We start from the raw sequence: 11779 nt of genomic DNA on the forward strand, positions 1-11779 counted from the left end.
CACTGTCTGGGCCCAGGAGCTGGAGCTCAGAAGGCCTTTTTAAACCTGTCCTGGCCCGTCTCTCACTTGCTGCATGACCCTAACCTCTTGAGCCTCTGTTTCTCCCAAGAAAGATGGGAACTGTGGTGCCCTCCCCTCCTCAGGGCTGGGACAAGGGGTGGCGGTCAGCCGCACACAGCCCTGTGCAGACTTGCGCCTGCAGGTGCCCCCCTGTAAGATGCGGGCGCTGACCTTCCCACCCCCACCCCCCACCCCACCACGGTAGCCTCTCCTCCCCGGCTCTTCCCCCCACCCCCCAACGGTGGTCTCTCCTCCCCGGCACTCCCCCACCCCTGCCACAGTGGTCCCTCCTCCCCAACTCTCCCCCCCGCCAAGGTGGTCTCTCCTCCCGGGCTCTTCCCCCCCACCCCTCAATGGTGGTCTCTCCTCCCGGGCTCTTCCCCCCACCCCCCAATGGTGGTCTCTCCTCCCCGGCTCTTCCACCCTCCCACGGTGGTCTCTTCTCCCCGGCTCTTCCCTCCATCCCGGGGGTCTCTCCTCCCCGACTCTTCCCGCCCACACCGGAGTCTCTCCTCCCCGGCTCTTCCCCCTACCCCCCAACGGTGGTCTCCCCCCCACACGGGGGTCTCTCCCCCCACACAGGGGTCTCTCCCCCCCAGCTGGCACGGTATTAACACACAGACGCGGGTTTCACTCAACCAGCTCACATCCCGGGCCAAGCTTCAAGAAGGGCAAGTCAGGTTTGGGGCCAGGGTTTCTGCGGGGCCTTTCTAGAGGGCACCGCACTTGACATGCGGCTCCCCTAGGAAAATACCCGGCTAGGCTCTCAGACGCCTGGGAGGATCACAGGTCCCACCGCCCAACACCAGAATTGCACTTGTGAGGGGAAGTCTCTGTTTGAACTACAATCGTCCACAGCTCACAAAGCAGGAGCTTCAAGGTCTTGTTTATATAACTGCTCCATTCGCAACACATTTTACCATCGTACCAGGTTTGGTCGCAGCCCTGGTGGCACAGTGGTTAAGAGCTCAGCTGCTAATCAAAAGGTTAGCAGTTTGAGTCCACCAGCCGCTCCTTGGAAGCCCTATGGGGCAGTTCTACTCTGTCCTATAGAGTCGCTGTGAGTCGGAATCCACTCAACGGCCGCGGGTTTGGTTTGTTACCAGGTCGGTCACTGTCAGATTGAGGCCTGTTTCCCCCCAGCACAGCTCCACAGTGAAAGCAACGCACAGCCTCAGTCGTGCACATGTGCGGGATCACGTGGTTTATTGGGGTTCCTTCTGCTGGGCGGGCATAGGGCCCTCTCTCAGGGGCTGGCAGCCGGCGAGCGCTCGGGCAAGGGTCTGAGTGGGCCTCCACGGAGGGACGTCACGTGCATGCTGGCCTGCTGCCAGCCCCTTGTCCTGGCCCCGGTCCCCAGGTGGTTCCACTCAGGCTGGAGGCGGGTGTTGGACGCCGGCTTCCTGCCCAATGCCTCACTCCATCCTGAGGGGGCAGCAGGGGGCAGCAGGTCGTGCAGGAAGGCTGTGCGGGCCGAGGCAGCCAGGGGGCCGCTCAGCAGCAGCTGTGGGCATGGAGCGCCTTCCGGATGCCCGTGGCCAGGGCTCCCGGTGTGGGGAGCTCTGCCGTGCAGCTCACAGGCAGACCCTGGGCGGCCAGCGCGCGTGCCGTGGTGGGGCCAATGGCTGCAAACTGCAAGGAGAGATGGGGGCCTCAGTGTGCTGGCAGGACGCAGGGAGCAAGAGGGCATGTGGGGACAGGGCCCATCGCTCAGCCTTCCTGCTGGGACATCACTCAAGTCCCACGTGACACGCACTTATAGAATGGAACACCACCTGACTGGAATCGGGCCTTGGTCTGCAGAATACCTTTGTATACACTGGCCACTGAGTCCCTGGGTGGACAGAATGGTTATGCATTCAAGTACTAACCAACAGGTTAGTGGTTCGAACTCCCCCAAAGGTGCCTTGAAATAAAGGCCTGGCAATCTGCTTCTAAAAGGGCACAGCGTTGAAAACCCTAAGGAATCTAAGATTCTGCAGAAGAATCCTGATCAAAGGGGGAAAATGTAGAACAGAATTTCAAATTCTCATGGATTCCAGACTTTCTGGAACCATAGAGGCTGGATGATCCCCTGAAACTATTGCCCTGAGATAATCTTTAAACCTTAAACCAAAAATATCCCCTGAGCTCTTCTTAAAACCAAACACTAATTTCACTTAACTAGCAGAGCATGTCTGCTGTGGGCACTGTGCTCTTTGCAGGTCTGTCTGTATGGGATCAAACTGACAACAGCGACTGGACAGATCAGACAGGAGACTTAGGGGGCAGTGAGCTTATGTTAATGGGGGAGGATCAGCTCAGAAAAGGAGGGTGAGAATGGCTGCACAACTCGAAAAATGTGACCAGTGTCACTGAATTATACATGTAGAAACTGTCGCTGTGTATATTCTCGACCACAACAACAAAATAAAATTAAACGAACGAAACCCCTACGCAGCAGTTCTACTCTGACCATACGGGGTCCCCATGAGTTGGAACTGACTTGATGACAATGGTTACGGAGTCCCTGGGTGGTGCAAACAGTTATGTGCTTGGCTGCTAACCAGAAGGTCGGTGGTTCAAACCTACCCAGAGGTAGCTCCGAAGAAAGGCCTGGTGATCTGCTTCTGAAAGGTCACAGCCTTGAAAACTATGCAGCACAGTTCTATTCTGACACACGTGGGGTTGCCATGAGTTGGAGTTGACTGGAGGGCAACTGGTTTGGTTTTGGGTTTACCATCCTGAGCAAGATCATGCCTGTCCCCACAGCTAAGGTGAGGAGGCTGTACCTTGGAGGGGAGGGACTTGAGGGGGCTGGAACTGTGTCCTGCATCTTGGCAAACCTTAGCTGCAGACAGTTACACGTTGCGTTCTGGACCAGGTAAAGCCCAGACAGTCTGAAAGGGGCTCTGGGTGTGGCGGGGTGTGACGGGAAAGCAGAGCAGCCAGACCAGGGCCCTGGAGCACTGGCCAGCACTCACAGGACAGTGGCCTTGGCAACTGACCCACCCCCTGGGTGCCCCCAATTCCTCATCCATAACACAGAAAGGCTTGTGGCGCAGTCTTTGCGGGCTGCTGTGAGGACGAAATGCGGTGATAATGTGTAACCGCCTGGCCCAGGTGCGGCTCAGTGGACGTCAGCTGCTGCGCCTGCCCTCTCAGGACCCCGGGTTAGAACGCCCGGTGACATGGGTCTCATCCCTGGACGCTGCCCTCTGCCCAGCACCACGTGTTTCATGGTCACGGCCAGAGACTTGCCTTGGACTGAGCATGACTTTTTGTCCGGACTCTGCCACTTACTAGCTGCTATTACAAGTCACGGAACCTCTCCGAGTCTCGGCTTCACCTGTAAAGGGGGCACAACTCCCTGGCTGGCAGGGCTTGCATGGGGACTATGGGGATCGCTAAGCAGTTCTGGCAGACAGAAGCATTCCCCCTCCTCCCTGCTCAGGATGAAAACTCTGGACGGTGCACCTGCTTGGAGAAGGGCTGTGACGGTGAGGAAGGTGGGTGTCCTGGAGATAGAAGCCCTCACCCAGCAGCCCCCTGCACTCTCCCTCCCCAGAACGCAGGAGCCAAGCTAGGTGGGAGCATAGGTAGCAAGATGCGCCATCTTTGCACAACCTCAGGACACTGTGGGGCTGATGCTCCTCCCTCTGGAGCAAGTCAGAACGGGACACAGGGCCCGAGCTTCTGTGGTCCCTCACACTGCCACCCTGCCACTCCTTAAGAAACTCCATAAGAAAAGAACAAAGTTGGATCCCTACCTCACACCATACGCAAACATTAACTCAAAAGGGATCAAAGACCTAAATGTAAGAGCTAAAACCATAAAACTCTTAGAAGAAAACACAGGTATAAATCTTCATGACTCTTGATTAGGCAATGGTTTCTTAGGTACAACATGGAAAGCTCAAGCAACAAAGAAAAAACTACCACATACATGTCCATAAGGGCACAAAGGGTACTCATCCTCACATTACAAATGAGGAAACAGGCTCAGAGAGGTTTAGTAACTTGCCCAAGGGCACCAGCCAGAAGTGGCACTGTTGGGCTTGCAATCCAAGAGCCCAGAACATTTCAATTCTACAAGCTGCCGTCGGGGTGTCTGCTAGGTCAGGGGGCTTTGATTTTACACAGACACCCTAGGACAATTAATAAAGATTTAAACAAGGAAGAATATGAAAAGGACCACCAAGACCACCTGTGCCTCACCTGGATTTGCCTGATGCTGTCACCAGCTAACTCCTGGATATGCTGGAGGCTGTACGTCAGGCCCGAGGGACTGAAAAACGTGATGCTGGCTGGGACACCCTGCAGTGACGAGAAGAGAAGGCCCACCACTTGCCACCCCAATCAGCCTCACACACGGGGCAGCCTACCCGGGGGTGTTACAGTAGGCATGTTCCAGGAGACAGTACCACTCTGCTCTGCCGAGGCAGAATTCTGGGAAGGACTGGCTGAATGAGCAGGTGTGAGCAGGAGGCGGGGCGCTGCTCGTGGGTCACTATGCCGGCCCCTAGGCCGGAGGACACAGCTGTGGACACCACGTACCCAGCAGACTGGACAAGGCCTCCAGCTCCTGAGGCCAGTGTGGCACTGGTCAGCCAAGGCACAGTCGTGTCCAGCTCCCTGTCCACTCTTCACCCCTTCCAGAAACAGAGCAGACAGAGCCGGCGGACAGCCTTTCTGCACTTGGACTGTCTTTCCACAAGACCTTCCAGTGCCAGGCAAGCCACTCAAAAGCCGGTCCCGGGGGAGGAAGGGGCTGAAGGTAAATGTTGAAGACAACCAACAACTCAAACTACAGCCAGCCATTCTGCTCAGAGCCTCCAAGTTCCCACGCGGCCTCCCACATCTGGTCCAGACTCCTGGCTGAGCACTGCAGGCCCCTCCCCAGCGGGCCCACGTCAGCCTCTACAGTTCCCCTGAAACCCCCACGTTCCATGAACAACCATGACCACAGCAGCAAGGCCACAATTCACCTCAGGCTTACGGTACCTCGGACACCATGTAAAGGGCCTGCTAACTCGTCTCCGTGAATCCTCACAACCTTACTGGACAAGACATTCCCATTTCACAGACAGAGAAGTGGAGCCCCACAAAGGTTAACTCCTCCCTCAAAGCCGCACATCTGCCATCTGGGCAACTGAACTGAGACCTCGTCTATGTGTCTTGTGCCCGCCCGCACGGGGGTGCCTGCCCCATGGAGCACCCCAGGAAAACCACATACCTGCTTGGAGAAATAGCTCTTCAGGTTTCCTTGGATTCCTGGATGTGGGATCTTCTGATAGACAGTTATGCTTTCCATGGGTATGCCTGGACACAATCAAAACAGGGACACAGACTTTACCGCCCTGGGGACACAATGGGCGCTCCCACCTCCTCGGAGCACAGTCATTGGAGACGTCCCAATGCAGCACAGCAAGAACCTGGCCCCGCAGCCCACCACGAGCCCTGGGAGAAAGCTATGGTGGTTGATGACGGCCGAGGGCCCCTGAACCGTCTTCATCAAGCCCTCAGACGCCCTTTGTTCCTGTCCACACCCAGCGGTCGCTTGTCTCAACAGCGTGAATCCTGTCTGTGCAGAATCCCACACTGAGGGCGAGCAGTGCGTGTGTGCACAGCTCTGAACAAGCTTTTCAAGCCCAGGGCCCAAGCAGGCAGCTGAACACACACTTGGGGCCCTGACACCTTGCTCCCAGCAGCCCGTGCTAGGAAACCAGGTTAAGGGAACACGTGGGAGAGGCAGGGGGCCAGTGGGGCGTGCTGGCCTGAGCCCCGGGCCCCAGCTGTGTCCCATCTCTGCCTCTACCTGCCCTGTGCTCCCGGATCAGCCGCACCTGTGAGCCTGACAGTCCCAGGGCCCTCTCCCGTTCCTTTCCGTCCTACTAGACTCTAACCATCCCAGGGGGTCTCAGGCTGATGATAAGGGAGGGGCATGGAAGTGACTAACACGCCACCCATCTGTGGATTTACCAGGGCAGCCACAGAGTAAACGGGCCTGCATTAGGTAGGGAGACCCCAGGCTTGAGAAATGAAATCAGATAGGAAAGAAAATCTCTCAAAAGCAGTGGGATGTTTTCAGCCAGTCACTGTTTCATACTCAAAACCTAAAGGAAAAAACCAAGTGCCAAACCTCGCATTTGTATACGGTCTCTCTGTGGACACCCGGGACCACGATTCCCCTCTCGTCTTCGCCTGGTATTTTTTGTTCCGAAAGGCTTACCGTCTTGCTAGATCACATGACCTAACCTCCTCGGCCCCCGCTGCTGGTAGCATTTACAAGAGAAGACAATACTGGCAATACCAGCGGAGGAGATGGGCTTGCTGCGTCTAAGACAAGAGGGGGAGTTACAAGGCCTGAGACCATCCGGCTAACGCTCTTCACGTGGACTGTGAGGCTCGGAAAAATGGGGGAGCATCTAAGAAGAGTAACAGTAACAGCCCAGGAACGCTTGCTTTCTGAGAGCCAGGCGTCACGCTACATAACCTCACAGCGACTCTGGGAGGTAAGTTCCGTGATTACTATACCCATTTCACAGACAAGAATACTGACGCACAGAGAGATGAGACTTGCCCTAGTTTACACAGCTAGTAACAGCAGAGGGAGAATTCAAACCCACTTCTGTGTCGCCCTAAAGATCATACTCCCAACCACGAGTCATCCCTTGCTCCCAGGCCAACTACGACAGATGTGAAGGTGAGCATAGTGGGGTGAAGAACCGAACCAAACCTACTGCCGTCGAGTCAATTCCAACTTACAGTGACCTCAAAAGACAGAACAGAACTGTCCCAGAGAGTTTCCAGAGAGCGGCTGGTGGATTTGAACTGCCAACCTTTTGGTTAGCAGCTGAGCTCTTAACCACTGCGCCACCAGGGCTCTAGTGGGTCGAGTAGTGCCCTGGAAACTTCATGTCCACCCAGAACCCCTCAATGTGACCTCGGGAATGGGGTCATTGCAGATGGAATTAGTTCACATGAGGTCACAGTGGAGTCAGGTGGGGGTCCTAATCCTTCTGAGAGGAGAGGACACACAGAGATACCCACAGGGAAGACGGCCACGTGCAGATGGAGGCAGAGGCTGGAGTGAGGCAGCTGCAAGCCAAGGATGGTCAGCAATACCAGAAGCTGGAAGAGGCAAGGAAGGGGCCTCCCGCCAGCCTGCAGAGGGAGCACGGCCCTGCTGACACCTTGATTTTGGACTCCTGGCCTCCAGAACTCTGACAGGACACACGCCTGATGCTTTAACACTCCCTCCCACCAGAGGATACACTCCTGCTGCTTTACACCCCCCCCAACCAAAGGATACACTCCTGATGCTTTAAACCCCCCCACCAGAGGATACACTCCTGCTGCCTTACACCCCCCCCACCAGAGGATACACTCCTGATGCTTTACCCCCCCACCAGAGGATACACTCCTGATGCTTTAACCTCCCCCCACCAGAGGATACACTCCTGATGCTTTAACCCCCACCAGAGGATACACTCCTGATGCTTTAGTGCCCACTCCCCCGCCCCCCACCAGTGTGTGGTCCTTTGCTGAGGCAGCCCCAGGAAAGGAGTGGATGGGTTGAGGGCTCCAGAGGCTGGTTTCTGGGGTGGGCTGAGGACTCTGCATGCTGTTACAGCATCAGCTCCATGCTCAGACTTTCCTCTGCATGTGGGACTGCACACAATCACAGAGGACCAAACGCTGTGGTTCGTCACCCCGTTATCTGCCCCAGGTCATGACCACCACCCACCCTCCTAGTGGAGGTGCGGGACACTCTGGTACTCCAGCTGGGGCCAGGCAGGCTGAGGAGAGCAGATCCACCACAGGGGAAGCACAGCCTGCACAGCGGCTCCACACAGACAGCGCCCACCCCAGGACTGCCTGTGTGGCCTCTGCCAGCTGACCACTCCTGTCCCTGGTGGAACCCAAAGCAGCGAGGGAGGCAGCGCCCACGAGCCAACGCATCCAGTCACCTTGGTCCTTGAGCATTTTCGGCAGGATTTCACCTTTGAGGGTTCCACAGGGAAACAGAAGAGGCAGCGACGGTGACTCCCCTGTGGGCAAAGCACCAGGCTCTAACAAACAGCTCGGGGAAGGGCAGCTCCTGGGAGACGAAGCCGCCCAGCGTTCCTGAGGTCTGTCTCAGCACCTGTAAAATGGGAACTGCTACAGGGCCAGCCTGAAGGATGGTTACAAGAGGAACGTAAGAGGCGTGGGTGCAAGTGCTTAGAGAACAGTACTGGGACCTCAGAGGCGGTCGGTCGCGCCCGTAACGGTAGGTACCATGCGCTCTGAAGGGGACTGCTGCGCCCAGAATGGTACTGCACTCTCTAACGCCGGCTGCTGCACCCGGAACGGTACCGGTACCGCGTGCTCTGACTCAGGCTGCTGCACCCGTGCTCCTTCAGCCCCTCCAGCCCTGAAGTGGCTACCCAGGCAGCAGTCACCTGAGCTTGAGTAGGGAAATTAAAGATCAGGCCAGGGGTCAGCACCTGAGCAAACACTCCTACCTCCAGAGAACACCCTGGGGTGGGCGTGTGCTCACAAGGCAGCAGGAAAATGTCAGCCAGAGACGCTGTGGGGCCGTCTCAGCACAGACAGCTCCAGGCTCACTCCTGCTCCAACGGTCTAGCGAGGTACCAAGTGCCCCAGGGCTGAGGGATGGCCTGGGAGCTCAGCTCCCTCCCCACTGCCTCTCTGGGAAGACCCAGAGGTATTTCCAGCCCTAAGCTCTTTGCAGATTAGTGAAGATGGCATGGGATTTAGCCAGTTTGCAACACTGATGTGTTGTTGGATGCTAGAGTCTTCCCCACATGTGAAAACAAAGCACTTTGTAGAACCAACCAGTTTCTCCCTTACATCTCTCCACAGAGGTAAGAAACCCTAACGCCTGCTGGTCACACACAGACGCTGTGCATCTGTCCACATCCCTAAGCTCTGAACACCCCTTCTCGGGTAACTGCAATCAGAGGAAGAAACAAAGCAAGCTCTTTCCGGGCAGCACCATCTCCAGGAAGCAGCATCTAACAGGGGTAACTGCAGGCTACTTCATTTCAGTTATTAAATAGCTACACATGGGTGAATGTTTAAACTGCTCTGCAAATATTAGTGCCTAGAGAAAAGAAGGTAATGAGTCAGGAAATTTTAAATGTAGATGGCGGGTGCCGCTGATTTCTCCTTCCGAGTGTGAGGGAATGCTTTCCATGCCCTGGAGATCAGCCCTACATCCACACTCCAGTGCTGTGTTCAGTGCCAATGTCTTCACTGCCTCACTCACAACAAGCTCCAGAGCGCGGGGGTCCCTGGGGGCCTGTGTGTGTGATGGCTGGGGGTCTCACTACAAGCTCCAGAGTGCGGGGGTCTTTGGGGGCCTGTATGTATGATGGGTGGGGGTCTCACAACAAGCTCCAGGGTGTGGGGGTCCCTGGGGGCCTGTGTGTGTGTGATGGGTGGGGGTCTCACTACAAGCTCCAGAGGACGGGGTTCCTGGGGGCCTGTGTGTGTGCTGGGTGGTGGGTACAGGATTCTAGCTGCCCCCATGAACCCTTCACAGCCCCTGCTCAGGGACAGTTGTGGGAATCCAGAAGGAAAGCCCGGGGCTGAACTTTTTAACAAGCACCCCCACCCCCGGGTGTGCAAGGGCTGTTGGAAGGTACCTCCCCTTGGTGGCATTTCTGCTGAGGCTCAGCGGCGTGCTCAGCTGCTTACCTCATCCTCTAGCTGCAGGTCACTGTTACAACAGAGAGCTCGGAAGCCTTGCTGAGGATACTACCCCCTCCCACCCCCCCACAGGCTGGGCTGAAACTGTGTGGGCCCTGCAAGGCAGGAGTGGGGCTTTTTATCACTGCGCCACCATGCCCAGCGGGCCCCAGACAGAAAAGCCCTGCCCTACCATCATAAAGGAGTCCATGGGTAGTGCCTCAGAAGAAAGGCCTGGAGATTTACTTCCAAAAATCAGCCATTGAGAACCCTATGGAGCACAGTTCTACTCTGACACACATGGGATTTCTAGGAGTTGGAATCGACATCAGCTTGTTACCAGCATAAAAAAGGACAGCTTTTCAAAATGTCCCGGCTGAATCTTCCTTTGCTATAGAGGGCAGATCGATCGAAACTAGACTTCTTGGGAGCTACAGCCATCCAAGAAGTCAGAGGAAACAGCCCACTCCTTTATGGGATAAGCTTAATGCCTGTGGACTTCTTTTCAACAACAGGTCAATGCAATGGTTAAAACCAGCTGATTCTGCAGAGGAGAGACAAGGTGTCCCAGGATGACAGAGAAGAGGAGAGGGGCTGGCAGGGGCTCCAACCTGATACCAAAATGGTGTCCACTGTCCACTGCTTTCCCAGGAAGGAGGGCTGGACGGCTGGGCTGTCAGGGCTGAAGACGAACCCTGGTGATGACAATCACAGGGGGTCATATGCAGCCGGCCACTCTCGACAGTCATTGTAGGGCATTAAGATCATGAGACTGGTTGTGTCAGATGTCACTGGGGGAACACATGCACGTCGGTAGAACTGTAACGACGTCCAGGTCTGCAGAGATTCACCCCCTCAGAAGCCAGCGGAGTGCAGGCAGTGGGTACTTCACTGCAGATAATTAGGATAAGAAGGCTGACTGGGAAAAGTGGGGAAGAGCCGGAGCAGGCTGGGCGGTGGCAGGAGCCCTCGGGTGGACACAGCCGTCCAGCTCCAAGCCCCGGGGGACATCGCAAATAAACTGCAGCGCAGTCCGTCTGCCCTTGTCTCTCTCTTTCTCCTTTTTTAAAAAAGTTCTGATTGTCTTCTACCTTTGACCATTTAACTTTAGTTACTTTTCCTCTAGAGGAACTCTCCTGGGAAGGAAGGGGATTGTATGTCAGAACAATGAGTGATCCGATTAAACGAACTGAAGGAATAGTGCCTGTCACACAACACCAAGTAAAGGTTTGTTAATAAGCAAGACCTAGGAATCGAGCTGTTTACTCCAAGCATCAGAGGCAGATTCTTCGCTTTTAAAATTGAGCTTCACAGTTTACTGAGGGAGAGAATCAATGCCTCCAGGAGACCAAGGAGGAGGTCCTTATTAACAGTCAACATGGATTTCCATTCGGATATTCTAACTGCAAACTGAAGATTTATTAAGACTGAAAGATGTTGGCAATAAATGAGAGGAAATAACAAAGGCTCTGCAGAGAAGGCAGGCCGGTATCCCGAGATAAGGATGGAATACGTGGATATTTACCCTGCCAAGCCTGGAATCATTTCACTGAAATATCACTGTCATAGCTCAGAAGTGACACTGATCCGTTTCTGCCTTGTGTTTGCAAAGAAGGAACACCAGCATGCTGGCTCTGGACCTCGTAATGAGGAATGGCCCAGACAGTTCCTTCCCATTCTCTTCCAGAACGAATATATCAACTGCAAGCACAGGCTGGAGCCACCTGGTCAATTTAGGAGCTAATTGTCTTCCCACCATATAACCAATATTCTTTGAAAACTCTAATATTTAATCCCACACATGGGGTCGCCACGAGTTGATTCTGACTCATGGTGACCCCATGTGTTACAGAGTAGAATGACCCCATAGGGTCTTCTTGGCTGTAATCTTTATGGCAGCAGATTGCCAGGCCTTTCTTCCACAGTGCTGCTGGGTGGGTTCAAACTGCCAACCTTTTGGTTAGTCCCATAAAACCCACCGCTGTCGAGCTGATTCTGATCCATAGCAACCGTATAGGACAGAGTAGAACTGCCCCATAGG

The 11779-nt window shown here is 55.2% G+C and overlaps 1 protein-coding gene across 3 annotated transcripts in view; it reads right to left on the reverse strand.

Annotated features, from left to right (window-relative positions):
- Positions 1 to 1428: 1428 nt before the first annotated feature.
- The window catches only part of UROS (uroporphyrinogen III synthase), a 21014-nt gene continuing 10663 nt past the window's right edge, over positions 1429 to 11779 (reverse strand). The window contains exons 6-9 of one of the 3 annotated variants that reach the window (XM_004374928.2): positions 8013 to 8093; positions 5276 to 5361; positions 4258 to 4356; positions 1429 to 1692 (exon numbers count right to left, since the gene is read on the reverse strand). In XM_004374928.2, coding sequence (XP_004374985.1) covers positions 1555 to 1692; positions 4258 to 4356; positions 5276 to 5361; positions 8013 to 8093 — 404 coding nt within the window. In that variant the 3' untranslated portion in view covers positions 1429 to 1554. Of the gene's footprint in view, positions 1693 to 4257; positions 4357 to 5275; positions 5362 to 8012; positions 8189 to 11779 lie in introns of those variants that run through there. The other 2 variants (XM_023730053.1, XR_002823813.1) reach the window with 2 other exon arrangements.

Source organism: Trichechus manatus, unplaced genomic scaffold (genome assembly GCF_000243295.1).
Source record: "Trichechus manatus latirostris isolate Lorelei unplaced genomic scaffold, TriManLat1.0 scaffold00031, whole genome shotgun sequence".
Classification (NCBI taxonomy): Eukaryota; Metazoa; Chordata; class Mammalia; order Sirenia; family Trichechidae; genus Trichechus; species Trichechus manatus.